The sequence below is a fragment of the Phascolarctos cinereus genome, unplaced genomic scaffold, assembly GCF_003287225.1.
Source record: "Phascolarctos cinereus isolate Bilbo 61053 unplaced genomic scaffold, phaCin_HiC Scaffold_5;HRSCAF=322, whole genome shotgun sequence".
NCBI classification, from domain to species: domain Eukaryota; kingdom Metazoa; phylum Chordata; class Mammalia; order Diprotodontia; family Phascolarctidae; genus Phascolarctos; species Phascolarctos cinereus.
The window spans coordinates 254,941,854-254,963,578 of record NW_027555958.1 but is presented as its reverse complement, the minus strand read 5'-3'; the positions used below and the strand labels follow the sequence as shown (position 1 = coordinate 254,963,578).

The 21,725-nt window shown below is 37.8% G+C and overlaps 1 protein-coding gene across 1 annotated transcript in view; it reads left to right on the top strand.

Moving 5' to 3' along the window:
* Window positions 1-1,389: 1,389 nt before the first annotated feature.
* The window catches only part of CFAP52 (cilia and flagella associated protein 52), a 65,218-nt gene continuing 44,882 nt past the window's right edge, over window positions 1,390-21,725 (top strand). Inside the window, exons 1-4 of the mRNA XM_020966745.2 lie at window positions 1,390-1,473; window positions 8,773-8,972; window positions 12,998-13,134; window positions 20,420-20,548. Of these exons, the coding sequence (XP_020822404.1) occupies window positions 1,401-1,473; window positions 8,773-8,972; window positions 12,998-13,134; window positions 20,420-20,548 (539 nt within the window). The 5' untranslated portion in view covers window positions 1,390-1,400. The remainder of the gene's footprint in view (window positions 1,474-8,772; window positions 8,973-12,997; window positions 13,135-20,419; window positions 20,549-21,725) is intronic.

Below are 21,725 nucleotides of genomic sequence, written 5' to 3'. Positions count from 1 at the left end.
ACCTACTTTGTTTCCAATTCTTGGCTACCACACACCCCCAAAAAAATGCTGCTATTGATATTTTTATGTCTATGGAACCTTCCTGCTTTTGAGGTCGTCAGGGGTGTGCTGGAGTCAGCTCTTCTCAGTTTGAAAATTTACACCTAGGTATTCTGCAAACACAACAAATCAGAGCTTAATCTATTGTTTTACTGGTTGTCTAGACTTTAAAAAGTGACAGATAAGTTTAGTGCAGATCAAACTTAAAAGGGTGTCCTGCTTCACTGTGGAATCCCTGTGTCAAAGAATGTAATGGCAAAACTCTTAAAAATTTTGTGGAAGCACACTAAATTTTTTTATTCATTTTAAAGAAAATTACTCAAACAGTTCAATGTGTAAGTATTTTAGTATTTAGATCACTTGGAAGTAAATTAAAGTTAATTTGTTTTGAGAATGTTACAAATAATTACAAATGCCCTGTTTCCTGTGGTGTATCAGGACCAGCACCAGGGAGCATTTCTTCAGAGCATCAGTTTGTTGTAGGATACGACAAAGCTTATGAACCTGGCTTTAAAAAGGTCAACTTTTCCTACATGCACAAAAAATATTTACAGCAGCTCTTTTCGTGGTGGCAAAGAATTGGAAGTTGAGGAGACACCAATCAATTGAAAAATGGTTGGAACAAGTTGCGGTAGGCGATTGTGATGGAACACTATCGTGCAATAAGAAAGGATGAGCAGGATGCTTTCAGAAAAGCCTGGAAAGACTTAGATGAACTGGTGCAAAGTGAAGTGAGCAGAACCAGAAAAACATTGTATACAGTAATAGGAATATTTTACAATGTTCAACTGTGAATGACTTAGCTATTCCCAGCAATACAAAGATCCAAGATAATTCTGAAGAACCTATAATGAGAAATGCTATCCACCTCCAGAAAAAGAACTGATGGAATCTGGATTCAGATCGAAGCATACTTTTTTTACTTTCTTTATTTTTCTTGTGTTTTTTTATCCATGTTTTCTTTCACAAAAAATGACTAATATAGAAATATATTTTGCATGCCTGCAAATGTATAATCTTTATCAAATTGCTTGCCTTCACAATGATGGGGAGGAAAGGGAAGGGTCAGAGAGAATTTGGAACCAAATTTGTAAAAAAATGAAGGTTAAAATTTCTAATTGGGAAAAAATTCGAAAATTAGGCGTGACTGTGATTGATTCCTTGTCACAAGGATGAATGAGTCCTTTCATGAAGCAGACGGCCTGAGCTCCGCAGGTGTGGAAGTGATGCGAGCCGCCTAGTGGTTGTAGGCGCTGGTTTGTACGCAAGCGCAGGTGCAGGTTCGTTGCCATCGCGACAGAGGGACGCGGAGTGCTCTGGCAGTGAGTTTCAGCTAAGTAGAGGCTAGTGTTGTTGTGGCGATGGCGAATTCCGAGACCCTGCCAGAATCTGAAGTGCTTGGACTGGAGCTTGAAGCAGTGATCGGCTTCAATGGTGAGGCACGAAGAGAGATGCTTGTCCGGCTCTGTTGCTGGGATGTTAAGAAAGTCACTTCGCCACAGTGGCCCCCACTCTGTAAAATGGGTATTGGGTTTATAATTTCTAAGGACCCTTCCAGCCCTAACATCCTTTACTCTTAAAATTCGGGGAGCCTACGTGGCCTTGAAACCTATGGGCGTAGGGCGGGGTGGCGAATGAAGGATTTGAGACATGGAATTGTTTGCGCCCTACCTGCCTTTTGCCTTTTGCCCCAGACTTTAGCCCTGGAGTCCAACTCTGATTGATTGATCTGAGGGGAACGAATAGACAAAGAGGAGCGTAGGACTAGCTACACGGATGGTGGATAGAGAGGGCTAAAATCATTAAGACCTTGTAATAGGTGAAGTTGTTCTAAAGCACCTTCTCCAATTTGGGAGTCCCTAACCTCAGCCCTCTACCTTTGAAGCTTGTCCTTTCTGACCCAAAGCATTTATACTTTTTCCTCCAGTTACTTAGGGTTGGGCACTGCTATGTATTTGACTCTATCTGCTCCCAATTCAAAATCTACTGCGCTGTTAACCCATCTAGTCTGTTTTCTCTGCCTTCCAAAGTACTGAGAATGGTAACTAGCTAATTTGATTTTTAAAAAAAATTCTGATTGTGGATGAGGAGAATGAGGTGGGGGGGGTGTAAAGAAGGATGGAAGGAGGGCAGGTAATTTGTATTCTTCATCTGGAGGGGGTCTTTGTTGTCAGACTCAGTGGAATAACTCCAGTACTGAAGATTTCAAACTAAGTAGTAATAATACCGTGTTTGTAATTTTTAGTTTCCCGAAGTGCTTTCCTCCGTGCAAGTTTTTTGTTTTTCTTTTTGGTTCAGATCTGTGTGCTGTATTGTGGACTGATGGCTTGGAAATTCTTTCCACCAATGCAGATAGACTATTGATCTGTAATTTAAAGTCTTAGAATGATAATGATGATAATAGCTAACACTTACATAGTGCTTTAAGGTTTGCAAATCTCTTTACAATGATGTCCAGGGTCACACAGCTAATAAGTGTCTGAGGCTATATATCTGAAGTCAGATCTTCCTGACTCCAGATCCAGCACTCTATCCTCTGGGCTATCTAATTCTTAGAGTTGCCTGGAGGAGTTGGGGTGGGGATGGGGGAACTGCAAGGTTAAATACATTGCCTATGGTCACAAAGCAAGTATGTGTCAGAGGCGGGATTTGAAACTAGGTCTTTCAGTGACTGGAAAATGAGGAATAAGGTTGCAAAATCATATGAGACTAAATAGTAGAAATTCTTGAAAACTGTGCTGAAGGGTTTGGACTTTATATATTAGAAGGCTTTAGAGGGAATAGCGACACTAAGCACTATAGAGTTTAATGCTGGAGAAATATATATTTTTTTCATTGACTGTGGATGTTTTAATGGAATTTCACATTGAAATAACTGAAATACATTAACTAGTCTATTTGGAGTTCAAATGAACCTTTCTAATGCAGTATATTATAATTACCTATATGTTTCTATTAGACTGCAAGGTTCATGAGGGCATATAACCATGATTTGGTGGCTTTGTTTTTGTTTTTTGTTTTTAACTTTTTGTCTTCTTTAGCACCTAGAACTTAGGTTCTAGAATCAGAATGGGGTTGAGCGATCTTAGAAGGATGTTTTAGGAATTCTGTGAAGCAGAGATGAGGGAATATAATCAAGGCAAAGGGAACTGGGGAAAAGGGAAAAAAAGTATATAGCTCCTTCTACTATGTGCCAGGCACTGTGTTAAGTATTTTAAAAATATTATTTCACTTTGCAAGATATGTGCTATTATTATCCCCATTTTACAGTTGAGAAAACATACAGAGAAAAAGAAGGTAAGTGATTTGTCCAGGGTGACATGGCTAGTAAGCGTATGACGCCAGATTCAAACTCAGGTCTTCCTGACCTGACTCCAAGCTCAGAGCTCTATCCACTGTGCCACCTTGCTGACTAGAAATAGAATAGCTTGTATGAGGAAGAGCAACAAGGCTGGTTTGGACAGAATGTAAGAAGAAGGGTAATGAGCTGTAAGCCTGGAATGCTAGGCTACTGCCAGATTGGGAAGGACTTTAAAAGCCAAACAGAACCAAAATAAAGTCAAAATGGGTATACAATTTAGATGTAAAGGCTGATACTATAAGCAAACTGGGAGAACAAGGAATAGTTTACCTCTCAGATTTGTGGAGAACAGAAGAATTTATGAACAAACAAGAGATAGAGAACATTATGAAATGCAAAATGGATAATTGTGATTTCATTAAATTGAAAAGTTTTTGGACAAAGTCAATGCAACCAAGATTAGGAGGGAAGCAGAAAACTGGGAAAGAATTTTTACAACCAGTGTCTCTGATAAGGGCCTCATTTCTAAAATATATAGAGAACTAAGTCAAATTTAGAAGAATACAAGTCATTCAGTGGATAGAATACCGACCCTGGAGTCAAGAGGCCCTGAGTTCAAATCCAGCCTCAGACACTTGACACTTACTAGCTGTGTGACCCTGGGCAAGTCACTTAACCCCATTGCCTACTAAAACAAAAAAAAAACAAACAAAAAATACAAGTCATTCCCAATTGAGAAACGGTCAAAATATATGAACAGGCAGTTTTCAGATGAAGAAATTAAAGCTATCTATAGTCATATGAAAAAATGCTCTAAATCACTATTGATTAGAGAAATGCAAATTAAAACAACTCTGAGGTACCACATCACACCTATCAGATTGGGTAACATGACAAAACAGGAAAATGATAAATGTTGGAGAAGAGGTGGGAAAATTGGAACATTAATGCATTGTTGGTGGAGTTATGAACTGATCCAACCATTCTGGAGAACAATTTGGAACTATGCCCAAAGGGCTATAAAAAAAGTGGGCATACCCTTTGACTCAGCAATAGCACTTCTAGGGCTGTATCCCAAAGAGATCAAACAAATGGGAAAAGGGCCCACATGTACAAAAATATTTACAGCAGCTCTTTTTGTGGTGACAAAGAAGTGGAAATTGAGGGGATGCCCATCAATTGGGGAATGGCTGAATAAGTTATGGTATATGAATGTCGTGGATTACTATTGTGCTATAAGAAATGATGAGAAAGTGGACTTCAGAAAAACCTGGAAAGACTTGTATGATGAGTGAAGTGAGCAGAACCAGGAGAATATTGTACACAGTAACAGCCACATTGTGCTATGACTAACTTTGATAGACTTAGCTCTTCTCAGCAATGCAAGGATCTAAGACATCTCCAAAACTCTCATGATGGAAAATGCTATTCACATCCAGAGAAAGAACTATGGAGTTTGAATGCAGATCAAAGCATACTATTTGCCCTTTTTTTTCTTGTTTTGTTTTATTTCTTCTTTCTTGTGGTTCCTCCTATTGGTTCTAATTCTTCTTTACAACATGACTAATGTGAAAATATGTCTAATAGGAGGCAACTAGGTGGCGCAGTGGATAGAGCACCGGCCTTGGAGTCAGGAGGACCTGAGTTCAAATCCAGTCTCAGACACTTGACACTTACTAGCTGTGTGACCCTGGGCAAGTCACTTAACCCCATTGCCTAGCCAAAAAAAGAAAAAAGAAAAAAGAAAGAAAATGTGTTTAATAGGAATGTATATGTAGAGCCTATTCAGACTGCATGCCTCTTGGGGAGGAAGGTGGGGAGGGCAGGAGAGAAAGTTTAAAACTCAAAAGCTTATGGAAGTGATTGTTGAAAACTAAAAATAAATTAATTTTAAAAATGAATTAAAAAAGTCAAATAGAGGAATTTATATATTATCTTAGAAGAATAATCACAGGAGTTTGTTAAGCATGGTAATGATATGATCAGATCTGTGCTTCAGGAATCTCAGTCTGGTAGTGATGTTGAGTATTGATTGGAGATGGAAGAGATTAGAGGCAGGGAGAGCAATGAGCAGATCTATTGCAATAGTTCAGTCAAGAAGTGATGAAAGACTGAAGTAGAGTGATGGACAGGTGAGTGGAGACAAGGAATACTTGAGATACATTACAGAGATGGAATCAATGACTTGGCAACTAATTGAATGTGAGAGGTAGGAGAGGAAAGAGTTGAAGATGATTTTATTTTGGAAACTTAGGTGATTAGAAGAATAATTATGCTCTGGACAAAAACAGGTAAATTAGGAGGAGGGGTGGATTTAAGGAGAAAGATAATGAACCATTTTGGATGTGTTGAGTTTCAAACACCTATTCTATTCCATAGAATATCTAGGTGAAGATGTCCAGCAGGCAGTTAGGAATGCAAAACTCAGCAGAGAGATAGTGCCTGGACATACAGATTTAGGAATCATCTGCATATCGAGGTTAGTTGAACCCATGATAACTGATGAAATTACAAAACCAGAGAGAGAGAAAAGGACTCAAGGCAGATCCCACATGCAGGGATAAAGATACTTATAAGATACAGAGGAGTGATGAGACGGGTCGGAGGACAATCAGGAGAGAATGGTGTCTTGAAAACCCCAAAAGTGGAGGATGACATCTAGGCAGAGGGAGAGATGAATAGTGCCAAAGGCTTCAGAGAGGTCAAGAAGGATAAGGACTGAGAAAAGTAGGATGGCAGAATAGATCTAGATGGAACCTAAGGTCAGTATAACTTGAATTCAAAAATCCTGCCTCACATGTTTAAATGCCTTGTGATCTGAGACAGTTCAGCTCTTTGTTTCCCTTTCCTTATCTGTAAAATGGGGATGATGATTACAGGGCCTCCCTTACAGAGTTGTTGAAAGGATGAAATGAGACAGTATATGTAAAACACTTTACAAAATTTAAAGCACTATGTAAATGTGGGCTATCATCATTCATAATAATAAGGTGATTAGTCAGTCAGTAAACATTTGTTAAGTGCCTGCGATGTGCCAGGAGCTCTGCTAAGCACTAAGCACATTAAAAAAAACATGCTCTAAAACATTGCTCTAACATGCAAAAAAAGCTATGTACAAAATAAATTGGAGATGATTAGGGAAGGGGAAGGCACTAGCATTAAAGGGGATTAGGAAAGATCTCCTATAGAAGGTGGGACTTTAGCTGAGACTTGAAGGAAGCCTGGGAAGGCAGGAAACAGAGGTGGAGAGGGAGAGAATTCCAGACACAGGCGACAACCAGCAAAAATGCATGGAGTCAGGAGAGGAAATGTTTGGTGGGAGGAACAGCAAGGAGGGCAGTATTGCTGGATACCAGAGGATGATGCTAAGGTGACTGAAGAAACTGGGGACAAAAGGTGGCAGGGGTGGGGGGGGTTGGAAAGGGATGAGCAGCAATACAGCATGGAGACAAGGGACCCAATAGTAGAGTATAGTGTAAAGTTGAACTGGTTTATGAAGGGAGGAAAATGAGGTCAGAGCAAGAGCAATGAATTGGGAAAGCAAGGTGAGATAGAGTGAGTGGGAGCTGAGGAACAAATTATAGAGGGGAGAGATGGAAGGATAGAAGATTATAGAGGAATTTCAGAATTATTGATAGTAGAGGTAGAACATGAGATCATAGACATAGAGCTGGAAAATGTATCAGAGGCTATGGCAACATTTTCATACCCATTTTACAGAAGAGAAAACTGAGGCTAGTTTTGAGATCCAGGGTATTATCATGCCTTTGTGTGGAAGACTGTATGTCAGATACTGGGCTCCTTGAGAAAGGAGGGTCTATATGAGCTGGATGGAGTGATTTTCCTAAAGTAAAGGACTGACTTTATTATTAACATGCTCAATTAACTCCAGTGGCTTCCTGTTATCTCTAGGACCAAACATAAACTCTGCTTGGTGTTTGAAATCCTTTATAGCTTGGCTATAAACATGCTTACATATGTAATGTTTTCTCTTTCCATAAGAAGTTAGTTCCTTGAAGGCAAGAACTATTTCATTTTTGCTTTTGTATAACCAGTGCCTTAAATAAGGTCTAGCACACAATAGGTATTTAACTTAAGTGAATCTGAAAGGAAAGATTGTTAAGTCTTGATGGTGGGTTGAGTATTGATGGTAGACTGTCTACAAGTATCAGTAAAGGGAAAGAAGCATACCCGTAAGCGGGGCATGAGTGAATATACATTCAATTATGGAGAATGTGGCTAGGAATGCAATATCTTCTAGGTGATAGGGTGGGGGGAGGGAGCCAGATTTCCATGGTTCCAAAGACATAGAAGGAGGGGGAAAAGAACAGGTCTAACATAAAGTTTGTTTACAACAGAATCTGGTTTCCAGTAGGCACAATAGAAAGGTAGGGTAGACTGGGATAGGGACCAGTGAAGTAGGGGCCTAATATGGATACATATGAAGGAATAGGGAGTGGTATCCAGTGAAGGGAACTTTGGCCCAAGTCTCCTGAGACTTTCAATCATAAGGATTCTGAGCTGAGTTATAGAATGGCAGATTGTTATACTTTTCATAGTATCAGTGACAGTGTTAATTGATTTTCAGTCCCTGAGCATGAGATAGAAATCATGGAAAGAAGATATGCATATAGTGATGAGATACCAGATCTTACCTGATGGTCAAGTTATGGTCAGTGGAATCCTGGAGCCTGGCTTCCCAGGGATCATTCCACAGCTGAGTAGATTATTTTCCCTAGCTTTAGGGAATGGTTCTAGAAAAACTGAAGTACTTAACCTGGGGTGAGTGAACTTGTTTTAAAAAAAAATATTTTGATAACAGTATTTCAGTATAATTGATTACCTTTGTAATCCTATATATTTTAATCATTTAAAAACATTCTGAGAAGGGTTGTCTAAAGGCTTTACTAAATTGCTAATGGGGTCTGTGGCACAGAAAAGATTAAGAGCCCCTTACCCTACTCTAGAGGTTCTTTGGTACTGGACTGGTGGCCAGTGTGGCAGTATCACAGGTGGAAGTCCTAGGAAACATTGAAATTGACACTAATAGATAAATTTATATTAAGAGGGTGTTGGGGGCAAAAGGAAGCATAACTGAAATCAAATTTCACCTACATGCCAGATTTTTTTTCCTGGAACTGACCTTGTATACAATTACTCAAGACTCATGGTCCATGATCATCAGAAAGATCAAGATTTATGTTATTGTTAAAGGCTTTTTGAGTACCATAGAATCACTTCCGTCAGTGAAACAGGAGCCTCACTCCCAATTCTCAGTCATTTGGAGGTTATCTTGAAGTAGTTGCCTCAGAAAAGTCATGCAATATACTCTCAGTAGCCACTGGCCACCAGTTCCATTTATACTTATTATATAATTATGCAATAGCAGCTACTTCTGCAACTGACTCCTTTTTTTCTTTTGCTTCTTCTAGGACATGTTCCTGGTGGTCTGATATGCCATCCTGATCAGGAACACTTGGTCTATCCTTTGGGTTGCACAGTCCTGATTGAGTCAATAAACACAAATAAGCAGTATTTTCTACATGGACATGGCAATAATGTCTCCTGTGTCACTATCTCCTCAAATGGCGCGTATGTTGCTTCTGGACAAGTTACCTTTATGGGGTTCAAGGTGAATAATTTAAGGATAATACATGCATGACATCATAGTTCTGGAAGGGACCTTAGGTGTCATTTAGTCTAATCCTCTCACTTTGAGATGAGGAAACTGAAGCCCATAAGTGACTTATCCAACGTCATAAAGTAGTAAGCATCAAAGGTAATATTTAACTCATGTTCTCTGACTCAGGAGCCATTGTGCTTTATCCTATACTACAGTGTGTCATTATTTACTTCTCTATTCGTTTAGGATAATCCTCACAGAAAAGCTTCTTACCTAGGGTAGCTCAGCTGCTAGAAGGAGTGAGCAGTTTTTCTAGATCCTAGGTTTGGTACTGAAGAAGTTAAATTGTACAATGGATCTCTCTCTTTTGCTCCTTGCTTTAGCCTGACTTTCTGGCTGAATTCTCTGTGGGCTAGTGAGCCACATAGTCTTTGATTTTAATTACATACGCATACATATATACATAATGCATATGTGTATACACATATATGTTATATATATTACATGTATAATATATACGTGTGTGTGTGTGTGTGTGTGTGTGTGTGTGTGTGTGTGTACAGGCAGCTAAGGTGATACAGTGGCTAAAGTGCTGGGCCTGGAGTCAGGAAGACTCCTCTTCCTGAATTCAAATCCAACCTCAGACCTTTACTAGCTGTGTGACCCTGGGCAAGTCACTTTACCCTGTTTGCCTCAGTTTCCTCATCTGCAAAATGCACAAGAGAAGAAAATGGCAAACCACTCCAGTATCTGCCAAGAAAATGCCACGGACAAAGTCATATACAGTCAGGTATGACTGAATGACTGAACAACAACAATATATGCACATATGTACAAACCATATATGTGTATATGTATGTACACATATATGTATACATACATAGTTGTTGATTATGCAAGTATGAAAGCCCTATTCAACTCATCATGGCATAGAGATGACTCTTAAAGATGATCCTAGAGTAGCACAAATGTTGGTGAGGTCTTCCATGCTGAAAAGTCTTTGAGTATGGTCCTGGTGATATGTGCTAAATACTGAGGGGCTCATCACTAGCTACTACGTGACAAATTCTTGGACCATGGCAACCTATAAAACAAAGAAAAATGCAAAATGACTCTCAGTCCTAGGTAGCCCCATTTTCTTTCTGTATTGATTGCCTAGGGGTGGAAAGGGAGTAAAAGGTGCTAAGAACAACAGTTTTGAGACCAGCTCTAAACATCAACTAAACCGCTGATATTCTAAATGTGAGATCCTTGTCCAATAACCAACTAGTTGACATGCTATGGCGGAACTGAATCACATTTATTTTAATAGTATTAAAATAAGTGAAACCCAACTCGAGAAAGCTGCAGCTAAATGAAAGGATAGCTAACGTTGAACTTAGAGATGCAAATCAAAGAGTTATCAGAGTTCATCTTATCATGTGCCCAAATGCAACAAGAAAAACAATTTCTTAGGCCACTTAGTCATCTTGTCTTGAATTGATCACAATGTATATACGCAAAAATACCACAATGAAAATAATCAGCTTATGTGCCAACACATGTTGTAGAAGATAAGGAAACAGAACACTTGTGACGAACTCAATAGTCAGTCAATAAGCATTTGTTAAGTGCCTACTATGTGCCAGACACTGTGCTATGCAATGGGGAAACAAAAAATGCAAAAGATAGTCACTACCCTCAAGGAGCTCACAATCTATCAGGAAAGACAACAAGCAATAAATATGTACAAATAAGCTAATACAAAATAAAAATACTACTCTCCAGATTAATTAATCATAGATTTATTACTCAATGCCCTCTTTGCAGAGATGAGCATGATTAGATGGTGGTAAAGAATGTCAGAAAATATAGTTTAGGATCAAGAAATGAAAGATGCTAACAGTGTGTAGAATATCCAGAAGTCTTACACCTATACATCATGAATACTTCAAGAAAAGTGTGGAGAGGCTCTGGATATAGCAAACATCGAATAACATAATGCAAAAATTTAATTGATTGTATCTTAATAGGAATGACTAGTGTCATGTGGAAGTCATTTATTTAAAATTTTAAAAAATTATTGATATCTATTGATATCTACCTCACCTTCATTTTCAAATATCTCTCTCCCTCTCCTCTAAGAGCTATCTTTTATAAAGTATAAAAAAGAATACAAAAGAGGAAAAAGGGCAACTCAGCAAAATTAATCTCTCATTAACTGAATATGAGAGCATATGCAATGTGTGGAAGTCATTTCTGAACTTTTGTATAATCAGATCACTGATTTGTTAAGGCAAAGATAAAAATTAATATGAAATTGCAGTAGAATAAAGAAAAAAAATCAGAAGTGCAATTAAAGTTATTTCCAACCTGTCCTATTCACACAGCATATTGATACCTCCTAAAAAAAATGGACAAAGGAATAGACATAAACATGGATTGTCACTATTTCCTAAGGAAGTTTAGCAAAATAATTTTTATTGATAAATGCAGAAAGACAGTTTGGGACAATGAAGCGTTAGAACATAAATTCATTGGCAAAATTTTATGGAGAAGGATTAGGAGCACTATCTCTTAAAATAAATAGAAGTACTAGAAGGAAAAATAAATTAATAGAAAGCCTGAAGAGGGATCCAATTAAGCTAGTACACCCTAATTAGTGATTATTTTTTAAAAGCATATGAGTTGATGAAACAAAATGCAGCTTTAAAGGATTCTCTCCATTAGAGTGCCTCTCATGCGTATGTTAAAATCCTATAAGATCCCTCAGAAGATTAAATAATTTTGTTGATTTCATAATTATTAATAGCACTTGAGACATAAAACAAAGATGGCTATGTTCATCAAAGGAGCTTACCACTGTCATGGAGGATGTGCAACACAGAGTCCAAATGAAAGAACGATTGCCTATAGATGATAAGGTCCAGCAAATGTTCCTATTATGGATGAGGATATGCTGATTGCCTCAAAATCCAGAATATTTCAGATTCTGCTGTGATCCACAATCACTCAATAAAAGTTGGTCCAATAACAACACCAGACTTCTTCTGAAACAAAAATAACCTATCTTTTGAACACCAGTAGTGCTCCAATGATACTATGTGGCTTAAGTCATGAAATAACAAATCTCAAAAAAGAAAAATATCAAAGTTGAGGGTCATCCAAAGGTCAATGAAGAAATAATGGTACATGTAAATAGATTGCAGCATATTACCAGTGATGAATTGCACTCAAAAAGAAGCATTAAAGATATTAAAATGATGCATGAATAGAAGAAATAAGTGAGTCATAATGATGGATAAGGGGGCAGCTAGATGGCATAGTGGATAGAACACTGGCTCTGGAGTGAGGAAGACCTAAGTTCAAATGTATCCTCAGACACTTGACACTTACTAGCTGTGTGACCCTAGGCAAGTCACTTAACCTCTATTGCCTTGGAAAGGAAAAAAAATGAAGGATAAGAGATGGATAGTACAAATTCATCATTGATAATTTTGAGAGATCTACAAGGAGGGCCTTAGTATAGGTGGACTAATGTGGGAAATTTACGTGAAGAATCCCACAAAACAACAAGGCCACCATTGATGCCCCTAAAGGGAGGACCCAAATGATAAGGTCCTTTATAATATCAAGATATTTTTTGAGGTATGGGATTAAAGCAAGAATTACTTGAAGGGATTGGGACCTTATTTTGAAAAAAAAATTGTTTCATTAGATTTCATCATTATTATTATTATTTTGCTAGGCAATGGGGTTAAGTGACTCGCCCAGGGTCACACAGCTAGTAAGTGTTATGTGTCCGAGGCCAGATTTGAACTCAGGTCCTCCTGAATCAAGGGCTGGTGCTCTATCCACTGTGCCACCTAGCTATTTCATTTTTAAATGACATGATCTAAGGTCAAGAGAATTGGTTTAAGAGTTAAGCTAGTGAGAAATTGCCCTGTCAAGTTCCTCTTTTGTTTTACCATTTTAAAAGACAGCTATCTTCATAGTGATGATTGTTGTTACCCTGAAATATATGTGTGTATATCATATGTTTTTCTCACTTATAGGCAGATGTCATTTTGTGGGATTATGCAAAGAAGGAGCTGATTGCTCGATTATCACTTCACAAGGGCAAAATTGAAGCTCTGGCTTTTTCTCCAAATAGCAAATACCTGGTGTCATTAGGAGGTCCAGATGATGGAAGGTAATGAGTTTTTAAAATAGGTACTTGTTTTTTTTCCCCTCAACTTCTAAGTGATGAAATTCTTGGAATGTTGAGTTTCTTAAGAGTAACCAAATTTATAATTAAGTGTTTTCTGTATGCAAAACCCTTTATCAGATACTGAAAAGGACACAAAAGTAATAAAAGTATGTGATTCTTTCCCCTAAGGTATATGTAATCTATTTGATGAGGCAGAACTTAATTGGTTGAATCTAATACATGAAAATGAAAACTTAACTCAATGAGAAGCAGTTTCATGTGATGGAATTCCACCAAGACACATTTTTAAAAATAATTAAATATTTTATTTTTCCCCAATTATAGGCAAAATTAATTTTTAACATTTGTTTTCAAAAAATTTTGAGTCCCAAATTCTCTCTCCTCACCCCTCATTGAAGAGGCAATTTCATATAGGTTATACAATACATGTTTATTTTAAATTATATGTATGCACTATTGTGCATTAAATACATTATAAAATATACCCACATTTAAATTCAGAAGGATGAGTATTCCCGACTTCAGGCCGGGCCACTCTATCCACTGTGCCACCTAGCTACTCTGATATTCACTATATTAGAGTGTAACAATTCATCCTTGCTTAATCTCTTATGATTATTTTCTCATATTTAGCTTTTTTACTTCTCTTGACTATTCTATTTATATCTCAAAGTTTCTACATATATACTTGGTAACTTGCTATGGTTGTCTAATTGGGAATGTTTGGAAATTCTCTATTTCATTAAATTTCCATTTTCCCTCTGTAGCATTATACATTGTTTTTCTGGGTAAGTTATTCTCAATTCTAAGTCTGTGTGTTTTGTCTTCTGGAATATAGTCTAAGCTTTCTGCTCTTTTTGTAGTGGTGGCTGATAAATCATGTGTGATCCTGGCTGTGGTTCCTATTTGCTTGCAGTATTTTTTTCTCCTTTTGCCTGGAAGCTTTGGATTTTGGCTAGAATGTTTCTGGGAGTTTTTCTTTTAGGGGGTCTTTAAGGAGGTGGCTAGTAGATTCTTTTTATTTTGTTTCACCTTCCAGTTCTAAGAGATCTTGGCAGTTTCTTCTATGATTTCTTAAAATAACATGTCAAGGCTTTTTTTTAGGGGGGGTGGCACTAGGGGGCCATGGCTTTCAGGTAATACAATGATTCTTATCTTCTCTGTATGTGATCTTTTTTTTCCAGGGCAATTCTTTCTGCTATAAGTTACCTTGCATTTTCCTTTATTTTTTTCTTGTTGCCTCATGGGTTCATTAATTTCTATTTGGTCTCATTTCCAAGGAATCTGTTGCTTAGATAAGATTTTGTAGCTCTTGTGCCATGTTATTAATTCTCTTTCTAATTCTTTTTTACATAGTTCTCATTTCTTTTCTAATTCTTTCCTTTAGCATTCTCATTTCATATAAAAAATAATTTTCCAATTCTTTATTTAAATTCTTCATTTCTTCTAGGAATTTTAATTGAACTTGTGCCCCAGTTGTGTTTTTCTTTGAGACTTTACTTGTATGTTTTGAAATCATTCCCTTCTTTTGGGCTGAGCATCCCTGTCAACATAATAGCATTTTATGGTTGGATTTTTTTTTAATTTGTCCATTTTTTGAGCCCCCTTTTCTTGACTTCAGACTTTGTGTTAGGGCTAGGCTCTGTTCACTTCTGGAAGGAATGTCTAGAAATACTTGTTCTATTTTATATCCTCTTGGTTTCTCCTGCTGCTTTCTCGGGTATTGAGTATTGTGTTATTCAAGGATCCCAGAGATAGCTCAAGCGGGAGAGTTGCAAGATTTCACCATTCTCAAAGCAGTCTAATCTAGGGTGAATTCTGAATGCTTCCCTCATAGTCTGAACTCTGAAAAAAATCTATCCTTTGTTTTGGTCTGAACATTTGCTCCTGGTTGCAGCTCCAGTAGACTGCTGCTGGAATCAGTTGCTGTCTGCCAATCAGACAGGTGTACAGGTGTAGTGTTACAGAACTGTATGCTCTCCTCTCCTGGGTTTCCTGCCTCATTATTCTCCTATAGGCTTCAGGCTGGGTTGGGGCTGGATCTCAGGTACTGTTGTGGTCTTGGGTTAGACACACAGCTGCTGATCACTTCTGTGCTTGATTCTTGCTCTGGTACGTTGTCTATGGCCCATGACCACTCTTTGCTCAGCACCACCATTCATAGGCACAGGTCCTTCCCTTTGTTGCCCTTTGGTCTAAGACCTCATTCCGGGATATGTGCTACAGAGAGATCAGTTAGTACCACATCTTTTTCCCTGAACAAAGGTGGGCTACTTTATGTTCTTTATCTGAGACTTCTTATCCTGGTGCAATCTGTGTCTAGGCCCTGTGCTAGAATATTATCTATGATATAGCTTCTTGCTAAGCCTATCCCCAGTGTTCACAAACCTCTATGTTTTTCTCCCAATGCTGACCTGGGCTGGGAAAATAACTCTGATTTTTTTCTTGGATTTCCTGATCAGGACTTGGCCTGATGTGTTTCCTAGATCTTTGTGGTGTAGTTGTGGGGGAGAGCTGGGCTGTACTATTTCCTCCAGCTTCACATATTGGCTGGTCTTCATGATGTACATTGATCAAGCCTATCCATCAAGTAGGTAAAGTTTGGGTTTTTTTCCTGAAATTTAACTAGTAAATTTCTATATTCCTTGAAATCAATTATTATTTTTGCAAATCAATCAAAAGGTACTGAATTTTTATACATATATATATATATATACACATATATATATGTGTATATATATATATACACATATATATATGTATATATATATATATATATGTATATATATTTTAGGCAGTTGGGGTTAAGTGACTTGCCCAGGGTCACACAACTATAAGTGTCAAGTGTTTGGTCTGAGGCCAGATTTTAACACAGGTCCTCCTGACTTCAGGGCTGGTGCTCTATCCACTGCCACCCTTTAATATATATTCACAAGTATTCCATGCATCCTAATCTTGTACCAAGAGAGTTTAGTAATAAATTATTTTTAATCATTAATGATTAATAATAATATTATATCAGCACAATTTTTAAAAGCTTCACATAATGGTCACACACACCCCCTTTTGGCATAAAATCTGCAATGATTATGCAGTGAAATGTGGTACTCATAGGGCAAGGTCCACAAAATGCATAGATTCATTTCATCTGGCATACATAAACTAAAATATGTTGTAATATGCAAAAAGCAAAAGAATTCCAACTCTCCCCTCTGGATACCTCATGAACTATGCTATATATAACCTTTTGACATATAAAACCAAGTAGACATGCCAATGTCAACCCATACATTAAATATTAGTAAAGTTTAATTAGTTTTTTTAGATAAATAATAAATAGAATCCACTACGTGTTAGTGGATAATCTTGCGGACCCTAATTTGTAAATTACCGATGTAGTGGAGAGGAGTTGCCCTCTGAATCAGGAAAATATGGGTTCAAATCCTTCCTCTTGCACATATTGGTAGCGTGATCCTGGGAAAGGCACCTGACTTTTCAGTGCCCCAGTAACTCTCCTAGACTAATTTGTGGAATGGTTACTGGCCTGCATTGCTAGAGGGAGTTTTCTCACCAGGGAGTTCCCTATACTGATGAAATCACAGGTTTTCTTCCCCAAGAAAACTCTGCATGACTTCATCAATTCACCAGAGACCAAAACATCCCTCTCTTTCCCCCAATTTCTATATTTCAGTTAATGGCATCACCATCTTCCCAATTTCTATCCTCCTAACCTTGGAGCATCTTTAACAAGTGCTTCTTCCTTCCCCATCGCATTGTCAGTTGCCAAACTTTGTCATTTCTACCTTATAAGAATTCTTGAAATTTACTTTGCTTGTATTCCTTCCCTGACTGTCCAATTTCCTTTCCTATTTCTCTGTTCCTCTCTCTATCCCCATTAAGTTTAATGTACTTTACACCAAATCCTCATAGGTATGTTTAACCCTACTTTAATTGATTCAAATAAGAGTAAGGTCATGAGATACCCACTTCCCCTTACTCATTTTTCCACCTTATATCCTCTTCATTTCATGCACCCCACTTATGTGAAATATTAAGTTCCTCTCTCTTCTTCCTCATTTCTTCCTTTTCCCCTTCTCTTTTCTTTACTCTCTTAAAACCACCAAAACAGAACAAAACCACACCCAGACCCTTTGTTTATCATATTTAATTTCCTCTGTGCCCCTTGAAGATTTTAGAATTCTATCAGAATGTAAACACTTCTTAATCTAGCTCTTTATATATTTACGTTCTGGGTTTCTTTTGACTAATGCATTTGCAATTCAGAATTTCTATTCTGCTCTTGTCTTTTTATCAGGAGTGTTTGAAAGTCCAACTAAACCAAAGCAAACAACTAAAAAACTAACCATTAAAAAAAATGCAACAGAACAGAGAAATTCTGAAAATCAAGATTAACAAAATTGAAAAAAAACAACATTGACTTGATAAATAAAACTAGAAGCAATTTTCTTAAAAGCAGAGAAGCACACAAATAAATAATGTAAATTTTAATATAAATACAAATAAACAATTTTTAAAAGGAAGAAGAAAATCAAATTGTCACATCAAAAGTGTCAAGCCCTCCTGGTGCTGTTACCTAGGTGATGAGGTGGCCTTGTCTCCTGCTGTGGATCCCAGTACACCAAGGAGTCTGTCAGTGACAGCCCTGACTCCCTTTGCAGCAATCTAACAGAGCTGGTTCGGTCACTGCTTCTGTTCTGACAGACCAGGGTCTGACAGGTCTCTGATTGCTAGATCTCCTAATGCCTTTTAGCACCCCCAACCTGTGTTGCTGTCTGGCTTTAGGCTCATTTGTGGACCTGTTCTGGCTTCCCTGGTGCATCTCCTCTCCCTGACTCCTTCCCATTTCTTTTAAATTGGTTCTTAAGAAAAAACAAGAATTGAAAAAATATTTTGAACAATGGATTCATTATTAGAATATATGTATAACATTTAAGGATTGCTACTTTGAAGGATAGCACTTATTTGAGTATATAATTCTGATGTTATTTTTTTAAAATCAATATCTTTATTGACAATAGGACTGCCCCTTGAATAAGGAATTAGACTTGTTCTTTCTCAGAGTCTTAAGAATCTTTATTAGAAATTGTAAAGAAGTGAATTTATGCTTAATGTTAGGAGAATTTGAGAACCATTCCAACATAGAATGGGCTGCCTTGGGAAGTGGTAGACTCCCCCTCATCAGAGGTCTTAGAGGGCAGTGGATAGAATATTGGGCCAAAAATGAGGAAGAGGAGTTCAAATGTAGCTCAGACACTTACTAGCTGTGTGAGCCTGGGCAAGTCATTTGATCATTATTTACCACAGTTTCTTCAACTATAAAATGGAGATGAAAATAGCACCCATATCACAGGGTTGTTGTGAGGATCAAATGAGATAAGATTTGTTAAAAAAAAAAAGCACCTGGCGTATAATAGGCACTGTATAAATGCATGTTCCCTTTCCTTCCCCTTCAAGTAAAGCTGGATGACCACTTGTCAGATATATTGTAGAGGGAATTCTTTTTCAGGTATGGGTTGGACTACATGGCCACAGATGTCCCTCCCACTCTGAAATTCTCTGCTTCCACAATACTTTATAAGTACAGCCGGAATGTCATGAAAAGAACACAAAACTGGGTCTGTCAAGACCCATGTTCCACTCCTGGCTGTGTCATTTACTAGCTGCCATGAGGCTGACAAGTCCCTTTACCTTTCTGAGCTTCGGTTTCCTCCCCTGGAAAAGAAAAGAACTAATATTTGCACTATCAGCCTCACAATTAAATTCAGCCAGCAGTCAATCAACAGTCATTTATTAGGAACCCATAGCTAGGCCCTGTGCTTGGGATAAAAAGACAAGAATAAAACAGTCCTTCTTCTCAAGGGGCTATTAAGGAGAGAAGATGTTCACAGATAACTAAGTACAAAACCTGTACAAAGTATTTTTGTCTGTGGTTCACTGCTGAGCAGGATCAATAAAGACCTTATGGAGAAGAGGGCTCAAGCTGAGCTGGGGGGGATAGTAAGAAGCATCAGAGAGTTGAGAGTGCATCCTGCTCATGGATGTGCAAAGACATACAAGGGCATGTCATGCATGGGAACAGTACAACTATCCTCTGTGTTAGGAAGCCCATTCTTCTGGATTATATAGCACATGAAGGGGGATAATAATCCGTGAAAGGCACCTTAGAGTCAGGTTTTCGTTTTGGGTTTTTTTTTTGTTTTTTGTTTCTTTCTTTTGCAATTGGGGTTAAGTGACTTGCTCAGGGTCACACAGGTAGTAAGTGTCAAATGTTTGGTCTGACGCGGCATTTGAACTCAGGTCCTCCTGACTTCAGGGCCAGTGCTCTATTCACTGCGCCACCTAGCTGCCCCTAGAGTCAGGTTTTAAAGACATTTAAATGCCAAACACAGGAGTTTGCGTTTAGTCCTGCAGGCAATAAGGATCCCCTGCAGCAGAATGGTGGAGGGCTAGTTTTCCTACACCAGAAATAGTAACATTGCTCTTTTTAAAAATATCCTGACAGAAAAATAGTCCTCTAAATGCTGGAGTTGTTTATTTAAGTTCCTTTAAAGCTAGGCCTGGATCAACTCTGTCATTAAAAGCACCTAGTAAGTGCTTAATAAACGTTTGTTGCAGTTATTTGTTGGATAATTGAGTGAAAGCTCTATGCAAAGTACAAACTGCTTTTAGATGTAAGCAATCTTTACCTTCAAAGAACTCAGTCACTTCTTAATATACTCTTTCAATTCAAAAGTACTTTTCTGAGCAATCTTGGTTAAATGCCTCATTTTGTACTAACACTACATAGGTGTAAGAACTGGACCTGTGATTTCCTTGGCATAGGGAACACCCAGGTAAAGAAACGTCCTTTATAAATGCAGGTCCATCCCTTCTCTGTAATTTTTTATTATTATAAAGATAATTTATGATTCTAAAGAATTACCTAGAGGCCTGACGGGTTAAGTAACTTTCCCAGGGACCCACCAATGCGTGTATCAGAGGCTGGCCTTCCTGGCTTAAAGACCAGATCTTTATCCACCAGGCCTCTCAATAATGAAAAGATGACTCGACACACGTTTATGAAACGTTAGGTATGTGCCAGTTACTATGCTAGACACTGAGGACACAAATACAGTGAATAAAATAATTCCTGCTAGAAACCAGCTTACGCTAGGATGATTAAAGCTAGCCCTAGCTTCCATTTTTCTTAAGCTAATTCTGCTCAGACGCTCTGCACTCAGGTTAAGTATTGCTTCTGTTTTGGCAGTGTGGTCGTATGGAGCGTCACCAAGCGAGATGCCATCTGTGGCAGTCCTGCAGCGGGCCTTAATGTTGGGAATGCCACAACAATTATCTATTCGAACTGCCGAGATGAGATGTTTGTTACTGCTGGAAAGTAAGATTCTTCAATATTTTCTGAGTTGTAAATAGGTTTTTTCCCCCTCATATATAAAGCATGTTAGCATCCAAATTAAAGGGAAAATCCTTCATTTATAGACATTTGATGAGATAATTTTTAAACGTTATATAGCAATTTCAAAGTGCTTTCAGCTAAAAGCATTGGTTTGTATCTATGTGAATGAATATACATTTCCCCATTGCAAGATCATTTTTTTTTTTCTGGAAAGAAAAAAAAGCATTAAAAAGTCCATTATAGTTTTAATGGAGAGATACTTCTGGGTGGTATCTCTGCCACTTGTTGCACATAATCCATCACTGATGATATGTGGTGCCCCACTTATGTTTGCCATGTATCCCTCCATTGTCCTTTATATCACCCACAATTCTGATTCTTCTTCATAGGTCGCAAAATCACATAATTTGTAGCCATATAGCATCTCCAAAAGAATACTGGTATTACCATTCTTCATTCAGTTAATTTTTTTCCTTTGTGGGTGGCTAAGCCAAACTCTTTTTAGTGATTCAGTAATTCTTCTTAGTTCTCATTTGGGATCCTCTACAATGTTCTAGGGTTTGACATAATCAGCAATTTGCCACACACAAACAGGAGTATATTGGAAACCTAAACCTCCAATTTCGAATCTTTGGAATGTTTGCAGGAAATCTCCCATGACGGTGCAAACATGTTGGGAGAACATAATTCTCCCCCTTTTTCACTTTCCTTGATACAAGTAAACAGAGGGTTATCAAACAAAATTATATCTGTTGTTACATCTTTTGGGGGGGTACCTTTTATGATATCAAAATATTCATAAGAAAGACCTTATGGGAAAGCTTTTAAGATGGTGTTTTACTTTATTGTACATACTGCTTTTTAAAAAAAATTTTGACGTTTTGTTTTGCATATCACCATGGCATCCCATATGTCCCCTACCCTCTCCCTAAGAACCATCCCATATGACAAATAGACATACTGCTTTTTTATACTCAACAAATTATAAGTACCCTGACAGAATGAGTGCTTTCATACTTATATCTTGGACAGACCCTTCAAATAGATAATGAATTGGATAGGAGGATAAGAGTAGGTTGAATTACATTTGGGAAATTGTATAGGGTTCTTAATGGTCCCAAGTTTTTCCTAGGACAAAACCCTACCTTTTTTTTTTTAA